At 38.9% G+C, this 25,115-nt stretch overlaps 3 protein-coding genes across 7 annotated transcripts in view; 2 read left to right on the top strand and 1 right to left on the bottom strand.

The window, feature by feature from the left end:
* The window catches only part of LOC101163192 (solute carrier family 22 member 4), a 50,787-nt gene extending 45,213 nt beyond the window's left edge, over positions 1-5,574 (top strand). For all 3 annotated transcript variants that reach the window (XR_002291638.2, XR_002291639.2, XR_002291637.2), the window contains one exon: positions 4,504-5,574. The gene's annotated coding sequence lies outside the window, so the exon portion shown is untranslated. The remainder of the gene's footprint in view (positions 1-4,503) is intronic.
* A 1,065-nt stretch (positions 5,575-6,639) lies between these two features.
* Positions 6,640-9,848, bottom strand: LOC101163430 (interferon regulatory factor 1). 2 transcript variants are annotated; one of them, XM_004076099.4, is made up of 10 exons: positions 9,687-9,845; positions 9,064-9,156; positions 8,812-8,911; positions 8,561-8,728; positions 8,389-8,426; positions 8,084-8,216; positions 7,867-7,983; positions 7,731-7,759; positions 7,446-7,536; positions 6,640-7,334 (listed from the first exon to the last, which is right to left on the bottom strand). In XM_004076099.4, the coding sequence occupies exons 2-10, from the start codon at positions 9,148-9,150 to the stop codon at positions 7,216-7,218; spliced, it is 882 nt and encodes a 293-aa protein (XP_004076147.1). In that variant the 5' UTR covers positions 9,151-9,156; positions 9,687-9,845; the 3' UTR covers positions 6,640-7,215. The 2 variants fall into 2 exon arrangements, with proteins under 2 accessions (XP_004076147.1, XP_011481468.1); XM_011483166.3 differs by lacking the exon at positions 7,446-7,536 and having other exon boundaries at positions 9,687-9,848.
* Positions 9,849-18,638: 8,790 nt separating this feature from the next.
* LOC101163681 (long-chain-fatty-acid--CoA ligase 6) overlaps positions 18,639-25,115 on the top strand; it is a 35,488-nt gene continuing 29,011 nt past the window's right edge. Inside the window, exon 1 of one of the 2 annotated variants that reach the window (XM_004076100.4) lies at positions 18,639-18,833. In XM_004076100.4, coding sequence (XP_004076148.1) covers positions 18,788-18,833 — 46 coding nt within the window. In that variant the 5' untranslated portion in view covers positions 18,639-18,787. Of the gene's footprint in view, positions 18,834-21,612; positions 21,729-25,115 lie in introns of those variants that run through there. The other variant, XM_020708665.2, reaches the window with a different exon arrangement.

The following is a 25,115-nucleotide window of genomic DNA, read 5'->3' as shown; positions in this document are numbered from 1 at the left end:
TATTTCCCCCTTCTTATACATTTGTGAAAATTAAATGCTGTATATACAGTACTCCTTGATACTTGCATATAGGTGTCTCTGCTGCATGGCCGCTTATTTTTCTCAGTCATATTTCCGGGTCTGTGTCTTATCTGCAGGGCTTCACCCTGTTTGTCTGGAATGTAGATTCCTCCCTATGTTGTCTTTCATGCAACACACAAGGTCAAAACTCAAGATGAGTTTCTAGATTATCCTCCTGAACAAAAGATTTTTTGCTTTGTGAAAACATTTTCATGTAGACCAAAACAAGTATTCAAAATATGAACACACACACAACTGGTTTAACTCTCCATCTTTATGGTCATAGATCCACGGATTTATGTTTTGCGTCATTATCTTATAGGATGAACTTCTGACCAACAAGGTGCATACCAGAGGGAACCATGACACTCCAGATGTATCTGTTAGTTTTGTTTGTTCGGGGTGCTTCTCAAGCTGCTAAAACATCAACCCTCAATCCAGCAAAACAGCCCCATACCATCACACTTCCTCTTCTATCTTTGACAGTTGAAATTGCACATTGTGTTGTCAAGCTGTCTGCCTTCTGACAATGTATTAAGATTCTGCCGGATTTGAATCAATGATTTTGAATTTAGGAAGATCTCTTTGTCTTATTCTGACATTAATGGCTTTGTTGCTGCAACTCAACTCTGCAACTCAAAGTTTTCACAGTTAGAATCGGAGACCGGCTTTCAGTGACCACAATGAAGCTGTGCCTGCCGCCTAAGATGCAGCTGTTGATGCTCTGAAACTTGTCCTCTGATTCAGTTGTGACTTTGGGTGCGCCCGACCTCCTCCTGTCAGTTTTTACCAGTTTGATGGTGAAAGAGACTGTACGCACCAACACCTCAACACTTGACTTTTTTGTCTACTGTACATTTTTCTGTTTTACAATATAGTACAACATTGTTCTACTAAATCAAGGTTTGGTACTCCTGTGGCTTCTTGCAATGTTTTTATGCAGACGGATGAGGTTGTAATGATATAGAAAAGTCAGAACTTGTAGTAATGTCTCAGTCAATGGCGCAATTAGTCTCTAATTTACATATAAAGCTTTAGAATTGCTGTCTTGATTAAGTCAGTCGGCTTAAAAAACAAAAAAGTCTATATTTAATGTCTGGCTAAACATTTTTCAGAATTTAAAAAATGTTTTTTTGTGTGTTCTTTTTTTGAATTAGGACATTTTTAAATGTGTTAAGAGGTATGAAGGCTTATGTGAATGAGGGCAAAAACTAAAGGGTAACCCGCGTTGTAAAACATCTGCCTGATTCATTCATATAAGTAAATCCAATATATAACATGTTTTTACTTGAATGTGTGTCTCTGCTTTGCTTATACTCATTTATGCAAGATAGCCTTCTGATCCAACGATTCTCAGCCGTTCCTGACATTCTTTTAACACGCAACAAAGCGTCACTCTTCACAAACATCATTAGAAAGGACTTCAAGCAGAAACATGTTTGTTCGAGAAATGATCGAGATCTAGAATGTTTTTTAGCAATCATCCAACACCATTGTCTATTATTAAGAGGAAGTATTTTTTGTTTAACGCAGAAGTTACAATGAACAATTTTTATTCCTACATTTTGCAGATTTTATGTTCACATGAAAATTCTGCTAAAACTTTCTGTCATTGTTTTCCAGTATCTGTAGAAGTGAATTGCAGTCATTCATCCATTTTCTAAACCTGTTTTATACCCTATGGCAGGGGTCGGGAACCTATGGCTCGCGAGCCATATATGGCTCTTTTGATGGTCACATGTGGCTCGCAGACAAATCTTTAATTATAGTTTTTTTTTTTTCATTAGACCAGTCCTTCTCGGGCGCGATGCCAGAGGCGCGCAGTAGTAGCAGTGCTTAGAGAGAGAAATCTGCGCCAGCGCTATCAGTTACTATTATCTATTATTTCACAGAGTTTGTACCAGCTGGAAACCTGTGAATTGACGTGCCTAAAACTGCGCGCTCCCGTCTCTGAGAAAGAGCGCGCAGATGCGGGGACGGGATGTGTGAGGGAGAAAGCAGAGGGGGGGGGTGAGGGGTTGTGGGGACAGGCAGCAAGTGAATCGCGCAGGGATTGTAAAAACGTAAAACCCGCTGCCCGTCACTCACTGCAGCGTGTGAGTGTGTGTTTGACTCCCCGTCTGCATGTGAGCAGTCTTTGTCACATCTAAAGAACATTCAGACCTAAGATCACGTTTAAAGTCTCAACGCCTGCACGAAGCAGAAACTCACCACGTATCAACCAGACTCGACCATCAGCAAAACTACTACGAGAAATACTCATTTATCAGCAACAGCATAACGATGTTATTAAAAAGAATCCACAGACTTATTGTACTTTAAAAATGTTGAAATTACATCAAATGCACACATTCATTTGTATATTTAGTTTTAAACAAATTGTCGCGGACTGAGTTGGATGGCTGTTGGGCCGCGTTAAAAGTTCTGGAGTTCATTGAACGCGTCAAGCAGAGATCTGATTGGCTCTCAGTTCTGTCTCTCAGCCTGTTGTTAGGTAGTTTGGACCAATGGAGTTCAGCTATGGGCCGAATAAGGGAAATGGGAGGGCTGGAGCGGGAGCAGGGGAATATAAAGTTGGGAGACGCGCTCTCGTCTCGGCGGGAGAGATTCAGGAGTTGCTGAATTAATTGAAGGGCGTTTGTTGCGGTCTGCAGTAATCGGAATAAAGAACTTTAAAAGAGGTTAAGTCTCCGTGCCTCAGTGTGGGGAAGGGACACTAAATTATTGTATGGCTCTTTCGAAATTACATTTCAAAATATGTGGCGTTTATGGCTCTCTTGGCCAAAAAGGTTCCCGACCCCTGCCCTATGGGGTCACAGGGGGTCAACTGTTGGGTGAAGCCGCGGTACACCTTGGACAGGTGACCATTCTGTCACAGGGCCACAATCTCACGCCTATGCATTCACACCGAGGGACAATTTAGAGGCATCGATTAGACGATCAAGGATGTTTTTGGACTAGAGCCCAGAGAAATCCACACATGCAAGGAGACATGCAAACTCCTCACAGAAAGGTCCCAGCTGGGACTTGAACGGCAGGAGTGCTAACCACTGATCCACCATGCAGAACTGTATTGCATTCGATAAAAAACGATGATCTTTGTTTTAATTTTATTTATTTTTATCGCAATTAATGAAAAACCTGTGATCTTTGTTTTAATTTCTTAGTTTATAAAAAAAAAAAACTTGTGTTTTTCGTTGTAATTTTTTTATGGACTACGAACAGGCAGGGATGTAACCTCATCTAACCTCATCTGCTCATAAAAACCACAACTGAAGGTACTACTGCAAATAAAAGTTGAAAAGGCGCAATGTGTCTGTGTCATAGACACATTTAGTTTATGTGCTCGTCACAATACTGCCAGTCTGTTCTGTTCTTATACACCAAAAAATCTGAACAAAGGTCATCCATTATTTTTTTTTGTTTTTTTTTTAATTATGTGATCCTTATGGAATGAGTATCACATGTGGCAATAAATATTACTTTTTGAATTCTATTTTAAAAAGGTTCCCAATTAACCTTAAACAATACATTAGTTTAGTGTTAATTTTGTGCAGGTAACACAATCTCTTTAAATTGCGTGAATGCAAAAAGTCTGTTTTTGTAACTAAATATTACCAAATTATGTGAGATAACTAGCCTTTTGTTGAGTTTTTTCCCTCCTTCATAATATTTAAGATTTTCAAGATCTGCATACCAAAACAATGATCACATTTTACACGTTCAGATTTTTACTTTAAAAAAAGAAATGAATAAATACAAAATACGTGTATCATGAATTACATATCAGCCGGGGTCCTATTAAAACTCAAGGCTCAAATCTTAAATGTAATTGAGGTCTTATCTGTTTTATAATTCAGTGAAATGACTGCTCCACATTTAGACGGCCGGCTACTGTTCTTTGGACTCCTGATGTCAATCACCCTTCTGATAATCTTTGCATTTGCTCGCCGTAGTTTATGCAGGTGTTGTCACGCTAGAAAATTCTGTATCCAAAACAAATTAGCTGGCATGCTATGGTTACTGTAGTTAACTCGTATAATAGCGTGCTGATTTCTTTTTCCTTGTGGCTCATCGTTTTTGATGCCCTCTGCTTGTTTTAACACAAAGAGTTTTCTGTTGGCATAATGCAGGCGCCGGTATTTTCTTTTTGGCCATTGCTAAAACTTTTCTAGCAATGATTTCATGAATTGTTTTTGATTGTGCTGCTTTTTTAGGGCCAGTTCAGGTCAAAAAGATGTTTCTTGCTTTGTTTGAGATTCTCCCTCAACTCTTGGTTTGCAGAAAATCCACCAAAGCAGTAGTTTAGCACGACTCCTGCCAGAGAAATGAAAAAGCTTCTTGGGTGTAATTGAGCCAAAAACATGCATTACTGTACTCGATAAGTGCTGTACGATGAGGCATGGACATGTCTCATCATGACTCTTTGTGTTTCTTTGGAAGGAATGCCAACTGCGAAGCATCTGAAAGCCCGGTGCTCTCCAAGTACTCCTCATCTTCACATAAGCAAAGAAGGAAGAAGAGGATGTGATGGTTATAAGCAAGTTGGAGGAAGGCTCAAGGAGGTATACAAAAAATAAATAACCACAATGCATACTCAGCACAAATGGTTTGGTTCTAAAAAGCTGTGTCACATCTGTTCTTTTTTTCTTCTACTGTGGTTTGTATAACACACCCAAAAAGGCCTTTATATCTTTAAGTGTTAAAAAGTCGGTTTCATCCAAAAGACATAAAAGACCCAATTTCATTTTTGGACTTTAGCACATTCGAAATATTACTTTAGATTGACCATAAACTAAATTCATGCAGTAATGTGCCATTAAGCAACGAGCTTAACTAATCATTAATGTATTGATTACCTATTTACTTTATGACAGATATATTTGGACACTTTAATCAGATCCATGTGCAGTGCCTAAACAGATTGACATCTGCAAAGCCTTCCACAACGGCTCCTGTCCTTAGTGTCACAGTGTCATTACTAGATTATCAATAAATATGAAACCTGGGTTTTTATTTGAGTTTTTGGCATTTTAGGATTTCTGTCCTTTAAAACCATCAAGAAATCTTAAAATTAGCCCCTAAAAATGTAACATTTATTCCTGCTATAAATGTCCTTTCTTATGCGTTTTGTCTTGTGTTGATTGACAAATTTTAAAATAAGAAAATGAATTCTGTTGGTCCTTCTATTTTATATTGGGCTATTCACGGCCAACATTTCAAATCAAGATTTATTTTTACAGAAATAATAGTACTAGCACATTATTTATTTAAATATTTAACTTGTTTTGATATCAGAATTGTCCTACCCAACCTTTTTTTTCTGGGATTTGTTTACATCTTTTTGTTGATGCGTAACGACTGTAAACGGAAAAAATGCAGTAATTTAAAAAAGGAAATGAATATAGATTATACTGTCAAGCGAATGCTTTCAAGGGAAAAAGTGTAGAAATCTGTTGATGTGAACAGTGTTATTTGTCATAAAAGATGCAATAAAAGCTTTAAATTTTCAAATCTGTCTCTGCAAATGTTTTCTTAGCGCTGGAAAGAGTGGAATCTGGAAGACTGGAATTAGTCACTTTTACCATCTCTGCAGAAACAAACATTTTAACCTTCCAGGAAACATTAAAATGCCTTGCAGGCTCCTAATATAGTAGGTTTTTAAGATAATTCTCACCTTACTTTCAAATGGTGTCAAACACTTTTTATTTCAATAAACGTGGCAGGTGGTGACCTGATGAAGCAGACTCTGCCCAGATCATTATTGTGTGGGTAAACTTCACAGATGAAAGGTGATTGTCCCTTATTAAGGTTTGCCAACTTAATAAAGTTGCATAAGTTTATGCCTTCTGAGTGAACTGTGTCTTGACTGCAGCCATAACCTCTGGCTTTTATCAGCTTTACTGGAAATGGTTTGTTTTCCCTGCACTCCAAGGTTATAAAACCACAGGACACACCGGCAAAGTGTATTTATCCAACAACTAATTCAGGTTCTAAAACAGCGTCTTTGAGCGACATACTTTAAGTGTTGTGAGGGTTTGGATAAACATTCGTGAATGGGGAGAAAATTGTTGATGCTTTTCAAAATAAAGGCTCTTAAAATGACTGGAAGGCTGCATGGATAAAAAAAAAAATCAAATAGATGCCAGCCATTGGGTCATCTGAAAAGGTTTTTGCCAAAGCTCAGGTTTATTTTGAAGGATCTACTAAAACAGGAATAATTCATCAAATCTGCCCGCCCTGGCTTTTGATTCGTCTTCCTTCTCAATGATAAGTCTCAACAGTAAATGTGACAGATTAACTGATATTCCCCTTAGCGACTTCTGGGACTCCAGGGGAATCCCAAAAAAAAAAGAGCAACTGTGCATGCTTCTCCTTCCTCTGGCTTTTTAATTCTTTTCTGTAATTTAATATGATCTAAGGATCTACTTAATAATTACTACTTTAGAAAATCATCCACATTCTTAAAGTCATGCCAGCTACAGTCAATCAAACGTCAAGTCATTTAAGGACGAGATGGATTTGAGCAAACTCTTTTTTTCACCGTTTTGTTTTGCTTGTAAATAAAGAGTGTTCATATTTTTTTTCAAGATATTTTTATTTTTCTTGTAAAAAAACACAAAAACCAAACAACTATGTACATTAATATTTTACATTTGCCTTGAGCTCACACCTAAGCACCACGGAAAGCTGTTTTTGTATTGTAAGAATGCATTTCTGCCCATTTTAGATAGACAAGTTTAAGTGCACATAACGGATAAAAAGAGATTGTGACAATTAAGAAGCATACCACATGCACTGAGAGTTAGTCTATTTCCATTAGCAGAGGGTGTATATTTCTAACTACCAGTGGGTTGAGTTATGTACCTACGCTACAAGGGAACAGCAACTCTGCTCTGATCCAGTCAACAATGTCTTCATTCTTCACATTAGGGGGGCCGGAGAGATGATCACACTCTCTTTAACTGCTACCAAACAAATAGAAGTCCATGGGCTAGGCTGGGCGGTGATTTAGCTTACTGTGTGGACACCTGAGGGAAGCCTGGGGGGGTGGGGGGGGCTTGCGCTCAAATGGGAAAGTGAGGTGGATCAGAAAAAGCTCTTAAAAGTCCATTGTGTCTAAGAAGCGTCCTGTCCACTCCTCTCCTGGAGACCTCAGAGGCAGGCAGGGTACTGATAATAATTTTTCCACAAGTTGTCCGTCTGACAGGAAAACTCTGGTCCCAAAGTCGTGTACTGGGGCGTGTAGAACGACGTGTCTTCTAGTTCATCGACTGGGAAATGGAAATTAAAATGCAGTTAGTGAATGTGAGGATGGGATATCTGCTTGTAGATCAAAGGTAATCTTAAATTGCACCGTTCATTCATCAGCTAGGGACATTTACCTGAGGAAGATTCACTCCACAGGCTTCCTGGACTGGTGCATGCTTCATTGCTCAGGAACCCATTGTTCTCTTTCTCGAGTTGCTTGCAAAGCTGTAAGAGCAACATCCAATTGAGTACATCCATGTTTTTGATTTATCACATCAAGTAAGTCAACTTATTCTTTTGGGTGTTTTATTTAAAAAAATGTAAAAAATAAAAACAGGAAAAGTAAAAGACAAAAATGGGTTTTCCTGTCAATGAAAAGAGCATGCAGGCAGGGAGGAGGAGTCAGAAGTCATGCTTACCTCAATAATATCTTGGGAGCAGTCGTAGTCTGGAAGATCACAGCCAAAGGAAGAGGAAGAGAAGCACAAAATGAGTACACTGGTCTGTGGATTTGATCCGATAAACAATCGTGAACGTTTGAAGATGCTAACTTACTGGGGCTGTGTTCGGGGGAAACCTCGAATCTGTGGGAAAACGCTGAAAACGGGTCTGACCCAATCTCAACTGACAAAGACCAATCTGGTACTTCAGACAGCCCAACATAAGGGAATTCTGCAGGAAAAAGAAGTAAATAAAAAGGTATCACAAGTTAGCACGTGGAAAGGTTGGAGCTTCAAAACGCCCATCAGCTCATCAGTATGTTCTTCCTCACCTGTTTGCTCGATCTCTGCGGTGCTGTCGATTGTGTTCTCCTGCGTGCAGAACTTGGACTCCTGCGTCGATGTGCTGACAGGAGACTGTGTGTCGCTGTAGTCGCTGTCTTCCTCCATCTTGACAGATGTTTTCTATGGAGATAAGGTTGAATAAATTTACATCTTACATGTCTTGCTCACGTTTCCTGCCTGGGTACCTATTTACATATCACTATGTGGGTCAATGGCACCATTTGGATGGGCATCTGACTACATGCAAATAAAGTGCCTCTGCAGCCACGAAAACAACAGTAAAACTATTTACCTTGTTTTTGTGCTTTGCCTCACTTTTGCTCCTTTTGGCTGTGAAAAGAGAAGAAACAAATCTTTAGGATGATTGGAATCAAAACTCTTTAGTGCCAGCTCATCTCACACAGATGCTGCACAACATTAATAACCACAATAAAGCAATCAAAGATTTGGTGTCAGTTGCTCACCTTTGCATTTGGGAGAAATGGGGAGCATTCTGAAGACCCGCATAGCTTGGTGGCCTTTGTTGATGCTCTTGTCTTTCACCTCCTCGATGTCAGGCAGGGAGTTCATTGCGCACCGAAAGTTTGCTTTCCAAGTCTTGGGATCAGTCGCCTGACCCTGGACATATTTTCCTGCAGAAAACATCAAAAACTTTGGTTAAAAACGTCTTTTTAAGATAATTAAGAAGATAATGTAAAGTTTTTAGCCTCCTTACCAGTGTGGATAGCCCATTCTTTGAACAGGGATGCATCTTTATCCATCTCCCAGCCGTGTCTGGCTGCATGTTTCCAGGGAATCGAGAAGATTTTCTTATCCTGTGATAACAGAAATAAATGGTGGGCTTAGATTTATGTCCAAATTAAGATCTAAAATATTCCACGAAGCAACAGCAGATTTACTGTACTCTTTGAATTACAATTGTTTATTTATTGCATGACTTGTCTTTGCAGCAGATTCCAGTCCTCACCTTCTCCACCCAGCGCAGCCCGTCGATGCTCTCGGACTCGATCATCTTCTCCAGCCACTGCCTCATCCTCATCCTCGCCACAGGCATGCTTGCCTAAAATGTGCAGGGAGCAAGAGGGGAAGAGCGTTTTGTCAGCCAGAGAAATACTGCTGTTTGTGTCAGATCCACGTTGTTAACTGCACATTAACGGTCACATCCGCCTTGGCTCGAGATTTATTGCCGCCGCGCAAGAGGTTGAGGAGTTCACCAGGAAGCGCAGGGCGCGAAAAGGGGGGCGTTTACGCGTGGGAGTCGATGTGAAGTTAGAAAAAAATGAAATAACGGCACAAGATTAAAAAATCTGTGGCTTTTAACGAAGACGTAATTGTAAATGAGCTTTTGCATGTTGAATTGGGGTTTTGAAAGAGAATGCGCGTAAAAATAACTAAGTGCGCCGCAGATCCTGTGGTGTTCACTGTGAAGATGCGCAAATCATGTCCATTCCTCAGAGCGCACCGAAAAGCCTGAGAAAAGTCGTTTTAAATGAATACTCAAGCACGCTCCTGTCATATGCCATGCGCATTTATTCAGATATATCAAACAAACTAAGAAAGTGCACTTTCATGAATGTATTGTTTACTTACAGTTTAGTTTTCTTTCTTGCTTCTTGCTGCAGGAAAAAAAATGAGGGAAATGTCCAAAGTAGTTGAGGGATTTTCTTTCCCAGAACCTTTTCTTGTCCTTAAGTTATCCTTAAGTTATCCTCTCGCAAGTCTTTCTTGATCAAGAGTGATCACTCAACCCCTCACAGTCCTCCTTTTATATCCCAGTTGAGTTTGTTGGGTTTCCCCAAAGTTAAGCGCAGTGCGCATGCGCTACTGCCGATTACCGATCTGTTTCCGAGAAATTGCACTGCCGGTGCCAAGAGGGAAGTTAATGAAAAGGCTTGGCTTCAGCAGCTCGCTCGCTGCACGTAGCCTATATATGTTTTTATTTTCTGTAGGGTGGTCTGAATAACCGGACCCATCCGCAGTTTACATGCGTCCGGCTGGCGTGCACACTTTGTATACATTTCTGCAGAAACTTGCGCACATAAATTATTATACCCGAGGTGTTTTATTTCACTTAAAGAGACAGTATCACTTACAGTGTCAATCCTTGCTTGTTCTATTATATTGATGTTTCATGACCATTATTACACATTGGAAGGAAAAAGAAAAGAAAAAAATAAGTAAATATATTTATTTATTTGTTTATTTATTTTAATTGGACAGAAAGAGAAGATATAATGCATGTTATAAACGTGCTTCATTTTTGTATTTTTTAGAAAAAAGTGCATTTAAATTAAAAGAAGCCCCGATATTTGGTTGTGAGGTTCTCCGCCCGCACAGCCACGCTGATGATGCATCATGAGTTCTTCAACCTGGCAAGATACAGATCTACACGAGACGAGCCCTTTAATATAAACAGCAGCGCCTCAGAGAAGTCGGGCATTTACAAGAAATGGTGTAGTAATAATGTTCGCCGCTGGGGGCAGCGTCGCATTGGCTTTACTTCTGACACGTGCTTTGTGGTGAGACGTTTGAGACCGCGGGAAAAATGATACCCGGAAGCTGCGGCGCATTCCACAAACACTTGAAGTAAGCATAAAGCGTTTCCTCGTGAGATATTTTCCCCTGTAAACCAAGTCGTGAAGTCAGAGTGTAATGCGTAGACCTGTCAGCATCCACATGGCGCAGGCCCTTAATTCCTTTAGAGTGTTTGTTTTCACTAAATACTTTTATTTGCACCTTGGGAGAGTGGGGGAAACTCCACGGCTGCCGCATTCAGACTGCTGTCCATTCTAGGGGCTTCCCACGCACTGAGGCGCGTGCCCACGCCCTCGCGTCAAGTGCATTGCTTGAGAGCGCGCGTGCCACCCAGGGAAAAGCAGGGAATTTTCCTGTGGAATTTTGGTCGGCAATCCGTGCGTGGGGTTTCCCAATTAAAGGATGCACATGGATTTCTAGGGGAAGATCTTCCCGATATCCCGACTTTTTGTTATTTTATGAAACTGAAACAACACTAATGAAATTTAAAAAAAAACACGAATTATAGGATCCCACCTGAGAACTTTCTTGCAAAAGTAAAAAAGAAGTCCTATTGATCATATTGATCATGCACTCAATAACAATTTAAATATGATATTTATGTATATATTCTGGAAATTGCTGACATAAGAAGAAAGAGTTTAAATAGTCCACAGTTGCTGTTTTTTTGCAAAAATTTTCAATATTTTCATATTTTTCAACTTCTGAACAATACATTCTTATTCTAGCAATACCAAAGTTTAATATTTAAACCCTTTATAAACAATTTATAGCCAAATATTTCATTTTTTAAAGTTAATTATGACTCCAATGTCAAATTGATCCCCCTTTCATCATCAGTCAGCTTTCTAAAATCAAAGTCAAACTTTTTCAAGCCTTCCATAAAAAATACTCTTACCCATGATGCAGCGGTGGGGCGGTTGACCTCTGATCCAAAGACTGCAGCTTCGTTTCCCGCCCTGCCCACCCATGTGTCGTAGTGGGCAAGACACTGAACCCCACCTTGCCTCTGGTGGAAGGTTGGTGCCAGTGTTTGGCAGCGGAGCCGCCATCAGTGTGTGAATGTGTGAATAGGTCTGTGACTGTAAAGCGCTTTGGGCCTTCGAGGAAGGTAGAAAGCGCTTTACAAGTACACCTCATTTACCACTCACCATTAAACAACCTTGTGTAAGGATAACACAAAAAAGTATCCATACATTTCTGTCTGTGTGCTGCGGGTGTGAAAAACACGGAGGAAGGTTTTAATATGACTAAGAATATTAAATAATTTAAAAAAAATACAAGCTGAAAATTTTGGAAACATACAAATTGGAAAATGATGAGCCAGATGGGACAAAGACTGTACAGTCATCTTTGGGACATTTTGATACCTTGATGTTTTCTTTTTTTTTTCTTTTTTTGTGTGTTTATGTGACTAATTATTGTATGTTTATTTGTAAAATGCATAAAATATAGTATGATTTGGGGAGGGAATTAACACTATTTTTCTTCACTCCACTGTTTATCATGTTTATTTAACTTTTTTACCGAATTTTGTGTTTGAAAATAAAAGGCATTCAATCAATCAACAAGACTTTTTGGCAAAAATCTTAGCTGATGATGATCATTTTTGTAACTTTTACTTACTAACACCTATAGGCTAATATAGTGATATGAATGACTACAATAAAAAGTGGCAATGTTATAAATAAAAAATAATCTTAACTAGAGAGTAACAGTCACAGTAACACGAGTACGGATTTTGCATCATAAATCTAATCAAATAAAAGTCAAAATGATGGTGGAGTAAAACTATTTTACTGTTTTTGTTTTGTTTTGTTATTTTTACAAAAAAGTTATTTATGAAAATGTAGATAAGAAAATTTAAATTTACTTTGACATTCGTCGTAAAAGAATACAGCTTTTATGCAGCTCCACTGTTATTTTAGGTCGATTACAGTTTTTTAAGTCAACTTTTGATCATTTTTGAAGGTTTCTGCTAAATAACATATTTCTGCTGCACAAATTATTCCTGATAGATCCACCATCCTTATGCATGCACGCATGCACGTATACATGCAGTAGCAGTGAATCAAGTTATTTAGGCCACCTGACAGGATAAAACAGTAATTTGAGGCTTTAGCATGAGGAAAGCAGCTTGAGAATCCAGCCCCCCCCCACACACACACACACAGTGCCATCTGTTTTGACAGCTCACTGACACTGGGTCAAGTCAAAGCCATTATTTGCAGTGCAGCATCAATGAGGTGGGAGACTTTTAAGGAAACCATTCGGCCTGATGGGCTTTGTTGAGGCCTAAAGACTAAATCTGCATGCAACTATTTTTCTTTTTTTTTTCAAGCAGGAAGAAAATATTTTGTATCAATATTTCCAATATCTCTAAACAGCAGATGTTAATATCAACAAGACAGAGGATGAGTCATGAAGCTGCCCTCTTATTAGCTGTGGTACAGTGGGAATACTTTACTGTATGTCATACAAGTTCAGGAACAGTAGGAGTATCATGAGTGTACTGACACTGAAGTGTGTTGTCCTCTGATCAAATTCACACACACATCCCATTAACCCTTGTGCTCCCCTAGGCACTTTACCATTGGGAGTTGGGTCATCTAGACCCACTAGAAGGTGCTCTGAACCTTTTTTCTTCAATGATTTGTGATCCTCACTGGTGTCCATGGATTACATGAAATCTTTCCACCTTTATCCATCTTTGTCATGGTAGGGAGAACACGTCAATGTAAGGGTGGGGTCATCTAAGATACCACAAGGGTTAAACAGGCACTGTTTGGATTTCATAAAAAGTTTCACAAGGAAGAGTTGTGTATCTTTCCATCTCACAGGATTCAATACACATCTTGATTCATGGTCCATAAACCGATACAAAGATTCTACTAACTATGTGGCGATATGGTACAGTCTGATTCTTTTACCTAACTGGATATATTCTAGATACATATTATTCATGTGGCATTTAAAACTATAAATTAAATTACCTCTTAACAGAGATGCTCATTTTTATTATCTTCGTGGGACTTTTTATTTTGAGCAACAACAAAAAAAGTCTTGAACAAAACAGCTTCAAACATAAAAACGCTGCATTTTGGTTCCTTGAGACTGTTTTATTCTTTCTAAAGTGTTTCATAGGAATTTATTCAAGAAGTATTTGCAGAGCTTTGTAAAAAATAATTTTGCTGTGGTTTACCGATTGATTTGACTTGATTTATTTAAGTGTCATGCACTAATGTGCCCAGCCCACATGGGCTTATATGACACTGAAAGACAAAATACATAATACATAAAGATACATGCCCATCACAAAAATCCAATAACCCCCTTAATCAGAGTCTAACAGAATACAAAGTGTCCATTCTTATTGTCCATGCCTTTGACACAAAATTTGCCAAACAAAAGATTTCATTTTCAAAAAGCCAACGTAAAATTTTATCTTCAGATAACCAAAACAAGCCTGCTTTTTCTGTATTGTTCAACCACAAAAAAACTCCTTGGCTTTATAGTTTCTCCATTAAAGTTTTGTTTTTGTATTTACCTTTTGCTTCAAAATGACCTTTTTTTCAAAAGTATTGTTGGGGATGCTTGAAATTTGGGTCAGGCAGTATTGTGTTTGTGTGTCCTTTATTTTTTTCTTTTTGTGACATTTTTAATAAATAGATAATAAATGGATTACAAAAACTGTAAAACTATCACATTATTGAACTCAGTAGGGGTGGGATTATATAAGCTTGCTTCTTCCCACTCCTTTTCAAGCAATAAATCAAACTCTACTTATACTTTAGTTAATGATCACTGTATTTAATTAAGCATATATGATTTAAGTGACATTTTTGTTTTCTTTTCTGTCTTTTTAATCTATGCATTTAATCATTTTTGTAATGAGTTTGACAAATATGTGTGAATTCTTTATTGCTTTGACTACAATGCTTGAAATAAATAAATCAAATCAAATCAAATCAAATAAAAAAAAATAGAAAAAATAGAACAACGTAAAGGGTCTGTCTCTTCCTTAATGCCATGCTATGCTTCTCACACGCATGTTAATTCCCTGTTCACATCCTCCAATATTTTAAGACAAATACAGACTTCAATCATTGATGGAAACTGCTCTTAAGTTTGATTTCCTCCCCGTTAAAACACCTGTGAAGGAAAGGCATTTTTGGTGAAGGTTCCCACTAAAGGGGATTTTGTTTAGAGAAATGATTTCAGAGGAGTCAGTGTTCATTTTAGAAAAAAGTTCCCCTCTTAAAAAAATGTTCTAAATGCTAAAAGTTCCTTCAGAAAAATGGCAATTAGTCAATGGGCCACCTCAGGTCAAAGTCACACTATAATGAATTAAAATTTGAAACATGCAGGCTGGCCGGTCGAGAACTGGAGACAAATATACACATTGTGGTTTAAGGCGGGGCAGTCTTACAGTTAAACAAACAGTGAATTAATTCAACTGTTTCAAACTGAAAAAAGGCAGAAGCGAAGGGCGGAGTCGACAGTTCTTATCATCACATATAAGGACTGATAGCAACACATCAATTACCAATTGGCACCACATTTGTTTTGAAAAGAGACGGACGTGAGCAACTGTTGGGGAAAATAATATGACTCATGCTTGAAGGATGAGAGATCTTAGATTTTTGAAATTCCAGCTCAAAAGGAGGCACATTGTTTATAAAAGTGTGGGCGTCCCAAATCCCCACAGTGAGAAGATAAGCAAAGTGATGTAGTTTTCAAAATGCATATTTTGGAAAAAAAAAAAAAAAAAGAAAAACTTCTTCAGAAATTCAAAGTGAAATGGAGCAGCAGGAGCTATGTGTTTTCTCTCCAGACAATATAAGGTTTAGTTACCTCAGGGTTGTTTGTGTTAAGACCATCTTTTTAAATAAATAATCAAATTAAATAATTTTACACAAATACCAAGAAATTCCTGTTGTGCAATCGTGTTTTCGTTGATTAATTTTTTCGATGTATTCCTGACTTTGAGGCAACTTTGAGCATAAGATATTTATTATTGTGTTCTGACACAAGTTAAAAAAATAAATCTTGGCTTGAAATACCAGTTTTCTTGCATATGTTTTTTTGCAGTTCAAGTTAGCTACCTTATCAAATGAAAATATCGGCTCACATATTTTATTCCTTTGATCCTCCTCTTTCTCTAATAAAAAAAAAGGAGTTGTAGAAATAAAGGGAGAGACATGGTGCCCTGTGTCAATAGCTTTTACATGTCACTGTGTACCAGTTGTGTACTTACTTCCTGAGCATCTTTATTTATTCTACTTTTTTCTTTGTGTGCACTTTGATCCTATTGCTAATTAAATAAACCAAGCAATCAAATTCAAACGCCTCATTCCTTCAGCCTTTGTTCTGCTAAGAGATCATGTTTTCTGTTTACAGGTAGGTCTGACATGCAACAAGAAAGTATATATTTTAGTCAACTAATCGAAACTATTTAGTATCATGCCACATGAATGAATTTTGTGTTATATTTTCAGGATGTTTTTCCAACGGACTTTCCATTACAATGACACCAACATTCTTATAGAACAACCAAGCAACAGCTATGCAATGAGACTTTGAAGTCCCACTCCTTTCATCTTTTAAGCTATTTTAGAATTGTTCCCAGTGGTCTTTTAATTATGATTGTGCAGTTTTTAAGCAAAAACCTGCCATTTTCTGGGTCATAGTCAGTGCAGAGCGGCAATAATTCATTAGAAATTCACCTCTAAGCTGGCGGGTAATAAGCCTGCATTTCCCATCATGCCTTTTGCTTACACTCTCTCCCACTAGCTTACAGCCCTTAACAACTTCAAGCTAACATTAGCAATGCAACAAAAATAATGACCAATATTGAAGCTATCCAGCTGTAGAGCTTTGAGTCAGATACCAGCCCGGGATGAGAAAAAAAGACGAACATGGATCAATCTGTTTACGAATGGATGCATCAGAATAAAGCAGAGCAGGAAGTGAATACATCATACCTACAAGTTTTTTCCAACACATTTTTGGTCTGTTCCTACTATGATTTGAAAAAATACTCAGAAACACAATTTAATCCCTAATTTATTTTCATTTAAGCCCTCTATCATGAGAATAATGCTAGAACATGTAAAAAAAAAAAAAACGACACGATTTTCATTGGGTTGGTTCTTCAAAGATCATAATTGCTAAAAAAAAAAAAAGTATTTTGGCAAAAATTATCTAAGCAATATTTGGCTACGTTCACACTGCAGGGCTTAATGCTCATTTCTGATTTTTTTTGTTAAATCCCATTTTTTCTTTTGCAAGGTCGTTCACATTTCCAGTTAAACGCAAATTTTTGTGATCTCCTGTGTGACCGTGAAATGACCCAGAAGTGACCCGCATGCGCAGAAGAGTAATCAACAGTGAACGATGTCACTCGTTGTTTGTGGAAGTAGCTAACGTTAACAATGGATGTCAACAACAGTGTTGTCAACAGTGGAGCTCTTTTTGCATTTATAAATTTATTTTTACAAAGGAGCCAGTACAATTACAATCTTCTCATTTTAAGAAGGCATTGGAGCCAGGATCGTCTGTACCCACTGTTGTGGAATGGGGATGTGTGTGTGTTGAGGCCGCGCGCGTGTGTGTGTAAGAGAGAGGAGAGAGCGCTTGCAGCGCAGGAGGGAATGAGGGGGGCAGTGGGGCGCACACTCATGTTGTGTGTTATGGAGGAAGGAGAATGGTAATAAAAGAAGGCTTCCCCCAGAATAAAAGCTATAATTGACTCTTTATTAACCCACTCTGGAGAATCTAAGGGTCCGAACGGGGAAGTGAACCCCAGAGGAGGATCCGCCTTGGGTCCCCCGTGCTTCTGTCCACGGTCGGAAAGGGAGAAAAAAAAGTAATCGAGGGGAAGGTTCAACACCACGCTCGGCCATTTCGCTGGAAATTTTTTTTAAAAACCGCTCGGTTGGGATAAGAGCCCTGGAGTTTGGCCTGAATAGAGCTGTCACCCCAAATATTAATCCAATCGGTGAGCTCGCTTCCCTTCCCCTGAGTGGTCTCAACACCATCATCCACCATGGTTGATGTTAAGGTTTTCGTTCCCGCCTATACTTAAATGCAGAATGACGACTTTTGTAGCGTATCAATGACGTACGGGTCGGATTCATGTGGCCTGGCCGGTCAGACGGAGGTCGCATTTGAAAAGATCGGATACGTATTGTATTCAGGACCACATACCCAAGTGACCTGGGTCGCATTTGAAAAGATTGGATCTGCGTCGTTCAGACTGTAATGAAAAGATCAGATGCAGGTCGCATACGGGTAAAAAAAATTGGAATTGGGTCTTCCCATTTTGTGAAAGAAAACTGGTCAAATAAATATTTTTTAAATATTTTTGCCCCCTTATTATTGTTTTTTTTAATTCATATATTTATGAGGCGACTTGTACCCTAAAGATGGATTTATTAGCATTTTCAAAGCTCACCTCCTCTGCCTGATCACGCCACTTATCTCTCTCTCTCTCTCTGTGTTTGTGTGTCAGCCATGCTCAAGGTTACTTTAGTACACGGGGAGTGTCTTTACGCACCACGTGGTCGTGATGCAAAATTACTCCGTATGCTCAGCTGCAGAGATGGCGTGATGTTTCAAACACCTCCTCCATTCGATATAAATGTACAAATAAATTAAAAAATAAAATGTTTTAATAGAGAGGGGATCATTTGGATGTTCTTTAAAAATAAAAACATAAACTTTGAAGGGCATAAAATAAAGTGACATGGCTTTTAATGCAGCTTAATTAGACATTTAAACTAAAGTCTTAGTTTATAATAAACCCTAAAATATTTGTGTGTTAAATTTAATGTTCTATGCAATCCTCATTGCAGCAAGTGTCCCTAATTAACAATAAGTCAAGGTGCAAAATCCACCTGCAGAAAGGTTATTCAGCTTAATCATTATTATTATTATTATTATTTTCTTTCAGGGGACATCTGCACCACGAGCACCGCCTGACATTCCCATCTCCTGCCTGGATACCCCACTGTGGCCTGACTCAGAAGTGTAGCATCACTCCCCACCCCTCCTGCTCCTCCTTAATCTCCCAGATTGTCGGCGGCTTGCTGCAGTCCACGCCGCAGCCCTGAGCCGCTCCTGCGCCGGAACTCCGACCCCATGAGACAGATACTATGCTCGCATTCGTGTTGGTGTCTGGGTCGCTTTGGATTCTTTTAGGTGAGTGTGACGGTCACATCCGCATTGCTCTCGTTCATTTGGACGGTTTTATTTAGCGCGGCTAAAGGCTAAAAAGACGATGCACCTGCCTCAATGCGACTGAGGAGGAAGAGGAGGAGGGGGAATGCGTGATGCTTTCATTCCTACGGAAGCCCCATTTTCGTTCCGCATTCTTACAAAACCAAACTGTTTTAATTGCTGCTTTTCGCGGAACGACAGGATGCCGGAGATGTTTGGAGCTCGTCTTAGCCTCCACGTGTTTTTGACACATCACCAATGCTAGTCAATTTCCCCTTAAAAAAACCCACAACCCTCGATTACCGGCACAATGAACCGGGCTGTGCTCAGCTCAGGTGGGCCTAGCTACCTCTCATCATGTGACTCTGGGTCCTCAGCGTTATTTTACAGACGCTAATCGTTAAAAAAAAACGCCAAATAGCGACGATTGTCTTCAAGCTTTTTGTTCTCATTCTGAGTCAGATGGGATAAACATGTGCATTCAAGGCCTGCCAGCTGCTAAGGTCGTGTGACATTGTGCGGTGACGCCGGGCACACATCATTTAAAACGGCCCACATCTCCCGGCCCTTCCCATTTCCGCACATCCACCTGTGGGTTTTCAGACACCTTCTTTTTTATTTTATTTTATTTTTTGTCTGAGGCTGAAACAAAACACGCCGGTTTTGAAAGTCAGCATTCTGCCTGAGATGTCCTCCATGCCTTCTTGATGAAGGGAGGGAGGATGAGAGGGATGAAGCGCGATGACGTGCGGCAAAAGGGCGCAGCTGATTGGTCGGAGCTGTCCAGCAGCGTGGGTGCTGAAATCCTGCGTCCTACCGGCAAACGGAGAGCACGGGGCGGTCCTGCACCTCCCAGCACCCCCTTTCTAAAGACTACTTCAACCGCTTTGATGTTTTTATAAACTTTGTGCTTAAAACTCACTAACTTGCAGGTTATGGTGTTGTTACTTTTAATTTTCTACAAAAAAAGCTGTAGATATCTTTTTACATTTTTTTATTTAAGTCGGCATGTAATCCAAGATATTTAAAGTTAACATCTAGTAAAGCGCCTTTCTTTTTTTTTTTTTAAATAAAAAGTTAGCAAAAAAATATTTGTAAAGTTATAGCCAGTGGTCAACTTAGACCCCATGACAGATTAATAAAATAAAATCAATTAAATGCATTTTAGTACTTAGTGCCAGTTTGTCCTACAGCTTTCTTAATAGCAAGTGCAAGGCATTGTTGCTAGGGAGCCACTTAGCAGTGACAGCTGGGATCTCTGGGATCTGGCCATTGCTTAGCATAAAAAGTTTCTGTTTTGCAGGTGGCTTTGATTTGTTGATGGAACTATATTAAGGGCTGCATTAGGGAATTTAGGAAAGGCAAAAAAAAAGGAAATATACTGTCGCTAAGCTAATAGAGGCCGAACAGGATCCATGACATTCCCCACCTGTCTTTGTATGTCAATGCCTGTGCTCCTCAGTATAAATAATTAATTTTGGTGTAGCCCTACACGGAGTGAAAACTAATTCCTTTCCTTCCTAAATATATTATAAAGATGAAAGGGGGTTTAGTACAGCACTTGGCTGGAAACAATCAGCAAATATTTGAATATTCAAGCATATAGTTTGACTCAAGAATACAGTTTAGTTAAATAAACTCTGTTTCCTACATGTGTATCTCATGCGTCTGACTATAGTTTATATGAAGGAACTGACTGAATCTGCTTTATGTCTACCCATTGAGAACATTTGGTTTAAATATAGACTTTATTACAATCAAATTCCAAATTGACAAATGCACAACTGAAATATGATCAGACTGAAACATTTTATCTCTCATAAACATTGGCCAGTCAGCATAATCTAAGGGCCTTATGGCAGCTCTCCCACTGATGATTGAATAGATCTTTCAGCCTTTGTGTTGACTCTCTCTTTTTCTCCTGCGATTGGTCTAAAGTGCTGAATGAAGACTGTCTGGCTTTTGCAATGTATGTCTGGCTATTTTGATTTCTATTTTTAATTATTACTGCTAATTTTGATTTGCCACATTTGTTCAAATTAAGGTCTGCTAAATCTTACAAACATGACTACCATTTCTCATTTGATTTAAAGGAAAAAAAAAGATTTACTTAAAAAAGTAAGCAGTATACACAGCTGCACAGCCATTTTAATGGTAATATTTTTTGCTTTTAGCACAAAAATATGTCCCCAAAAGGTCCAGATAATAAAAAGGTTCTGTTAAATAATTGATCATATTTGCTATTGCTAACGATTAAAGTTGTGCATAAAAAAGAATTTACATGCAAATGCATTTATCTATAAAAATAAATATTTTCTGTGAGTCCATAGAAAGTCGGAATCTAATGCTTAAAAAAATAATCCATTTGACTTTGTTAGTCAAATTCAACTGAGTGCATTCTAAAGCCGGTCATCATTATTTGTTTAAATCAAACAAATGAGGCAACAATGTGAGCTGGGATGCTATTTGCATGCATGTGGCTGCTGATGCTCGTCTTTAGCCTGAATCACCTTAGCGAGTGTGAGTGTCTGTATCGCTTTCATGAACGAGAGCAAGACGGTGAGCTTATGTTCAGGGAGAAAAGGCTGAGCGGTGGTGGTTGGAGGGAGGGAGGGAGGGAGGGGCGGGTGTGGTGAGTGTGCAGTGTCTGTTGAGCTCACGGTGGTGTGATACGGAAGCCTGCCAGGCTCAAAGCCAGGCCATAGCTTCTCGTTGCCCTTCTCTTGCTTGCATCAGCTTAATCTGTGCCAGTAGGAAGGTAATCGCCAGTTTGCAGGGGGGTCATGTAATATCTGTGTGATGGCCTCTGGCACAGAACACGGGCGTTCAGATGCACACCTGCACACACCTGCACCTCACTGGCTGTCCAACATATTTGTAAGTCTTATTTTACTATTTTTTCAAAGTAGGGTCAATGTAGTTTTCCTTTGCTGCCCCTTTTTACCCTGCATTCTCCCTCCTGCTTAAGTTACATGTAGTATTTTTTTTCTTTGCAGATTAATTATTTTGCTTTTTAATTTAATGTAGGAAAACTGCAGTTATTTGTTTTCTGCTTGTCCTTCAAGGGCAATGACAAAAAAAGATTTAAATTCTCAAGTGGTGATCAGAGAAGTCAAAGCAAAAAAAGGGGATTTTGAAAAAAAATATATAAGATATTATTTATTAGATTTTCTTCGCGATTTTATGAAGGTTTCAGAATGACTTATAAGATGAGAGCTCTAACATTGTGGAATTATTTGATGCAAGTCAAACTGCAATACAGACAGAGAAGGTTTTCTTAAGATGAGTAATATATAAGAGAGTGCTGTCGGGAGGTTACTGCTGGTCATCTGCCTTTGTGCTAATAGGCTGTAATCTCCCACGCTGGACTCTAATCATTGGTGACGGACATCGTATGGGCCGATGGGGCGGGACTTGGGTACGAAAGGTTGAGTTCCTTCCACCTTAAGCCTCAGAAGACACTGGAAGTGCGTCTGCCTCTATACCTATCCTTCTTCTTACTCATAGCAAAGGCTTTTTCCCAAAAGAAGGAAAAGAAAAATCCTTCATAAAGAAGCTGGAGATGTGAACAAGCTTTGCTGCACTTTCACAAGAGCTCAGTGTCTGATTTCTACCATGTCCCCACATCTGAAACATATGCAGCCTTTTCCAACAGTGGCTGTGAATTTAACATCGTTGATAAAATTCGGCACCACAGTGTACGTGAGCATACAGCGAGCCTTTGTTACATTTAAAGGAAGGTCATAATATTTTGTGATAATACAAAGACCTGGATGCTCATTAGGAGCTGTAAATGCCATACTCTCTGGTGAACAGATCCGTGTCTCGGCTGAAACATTAAACCTGGCTCTGTAAAAGACCCGCCCCCTGCTGAGGTACAACCGCCCACATGTATGAAAAGCTCAAATGTTTATTTAGACTAATGCAGCTGTTCATACACTGTATGCACTTTCATTGTTTGACAATAGATGCGGCGTGTAGTACTCTCCTCCTTCAGAGCTGTACTTGACGGTGCACATCTGCCAGGCTTCTCAGCTCAGTTTACCAAAGGTCGCTCCGAGTCATTATTTTAACTTTATTGCTTTTGGACTGTCTGCCAATTTAATAAAACTAACTTTGAGTTTGGGGGTATTCAGACTGGACACATTTGGTTTGGTTAAAGTGAACCAGAGTTTGTTTTCCCTGATAATCAGGATCTAATTTTCAATCTGAACACACCCAAGGGGACTCTGGTCCAGGACCAGGAACCGCTCTCGGACCCGTCTTTTGAGGTGGTCTTGGTTCGTTTCCAATCCGACTGAGCTTCGGTTTGCTCTGAGATTCCTCAGTCTGATTACAATCTGTTCCCGGAGTGGACTGGTTCCGGGCCGGTCTTGATATTTATTCAGTTCTTTCTCTTACTGTATGAGTTACACATACAGTACAGAGCAGGGAGCCGGTGGTCCGCCCAGCGTATTTTCTACGTCAATGCAGATCTTTTCAAATGGTGTTTTTTTTGTCTGTTTCTGATTCACAATGATTTGAATAAAGAAATGCTCTAAATTGAAAATTTAAGATTGAATTTCTTTATATATGCACTCTATCTGGAGAAAAATGCAACAAGAACATCTTTAAAACACCAAAAACAGAATTTTCATTGGAGTGGGTCATTAAGTATGATGAAAACGTCAGTACTTTCTACAGAAAGGTACTTCAATGTACTAGAGAGGCTCAGAAAGCATTGTAGTGAGGACAAAAAGTTAGAGTTTTGAAACGAACCTTTCGGCTTAATTTATTTAATTTATCTAAATTTATTTTCCCCAACAGACCAAAACCCATTAATAGGGAAATTTACACCCTAAAATGAGATTTGTTTTTCAAAGAACACTAGAAATACACAATAAAGGGTTGGTTTAAAATGTGTAAATGTTGTCAAATATGTGGAAAAACCTTTAAAAATGTTTTTCGTTCACACAGATCAATCAGGATTTATGTTGTTGCCACAAAAACTGGAATTAACATAAACGCTTGTAAAGATGTCCAGTCCTTATAGAAGTGAACGACCTACTATACACAGTCTGAATAGTGAAAGTAACAACAGTCATTGTCTTTTTATTTTTTTAATTGTTTTTTTGCGATGCAGCCTTCAAAATACTCTTGCATTTAAGATGATTGTAACCATTGACAACCTAAAAACATTTTTTTTAAATAATTAAATGATTCAAGCTTATGTATTCGAGAAATGCATAGTAAATTCATTAGAAAATTAGTTCTTTGTATTCCAAATACACATTCACATGTTTAAACTACTTTTAATAATATATTAAATAGTATTTAAAACCAAAACATTAAACTCAAACTTTCTTTTTATTTATTAGCTGGACTCCAGAAAGTCTTATTCAGCACTTCACATCTTGTTTCCTGACGATAATGCTTCCAGCACTTTACGCCTCACTGAATCCGCATGGCTGCCGTCATAGAAGAACGATGCTTTTTAGCCCCACGACAACCAAAAAATGACTGCATGCAGAAAGTGAATGATTTCGAGGTTAAATTCCACAAATGAATAAACGGAGAGGTCTTTGAGTTCTCCTGCTGTTCAAGGTCAATGTGCATGTTGAGTGGCCGGCCGGCGGGCTGCCTGCCTGCTGTTCATCTATTCTCTCCAGCTGAAACAACAGTCTTTTTGAGTGTGCTTGTCTGCAGACATCCCTGTTTAGCTGCGTGTGCATCCTCGGGTTGGACTGTATTCTGGTCACTGCAGGGCAGAGCGCTGAGGACCAAGCAGAGCTGCAGAATTATTTAAGTCAAAGTGCCAAATGTCCAAATGAGATTCTCATTCATTCACTTAAAACCCTTTTGATTTACACATCACAAATTGTTCTTCAGAAAGTGGAATCAGTCCAAAAAATGGTGGGAAAAGAAAAGACCTTGAGGAAGACTTTATACCCCCATCTCCCATACTCCGTTCTGGCATTGACTTTAGGATCGTTTATTATCAACAAAGATAGAACAGAAAAAGACAAACAGTTCCCATTTCAACTTGGAAGACTTTCATGTCATGACATCAAAAATAAAAAACTATCTGGTCCTCAGGGGAGCCTAAAATCCAAACTAATGCAGCCTTGGATAAACAGGAACACAAAACATAGGCACTATTTTATAAAATTAGGCCACAATTAATTAGGCAGTGCTTGAACTGTGCATTAAAACATAACTTGTACTGTTATTTTATTCATATTTTTTAGTTTTTTCTTTACTTCTTGATGGCATCGTCTGGGGAAT

This window comes from Oryzias latipes, chromosome 14 (genome assembly GCF_002234675.1).
Source record: "Oryzias latipes chromosome 14, ASM223467v1".
In the NCBI taxonomy this organism is placed as follows: Eukaryota; Metazoa; Chordata; class Actinopteri; order Beloniformes; family Adrianichthyidae; genus Oryzias; species Oryzias latipes.
The sequence above is the reverse complement of the archived record's forward strand: the minus strand, read 5'-3'. Positions and strand labels throughout refer to the sequence as shown.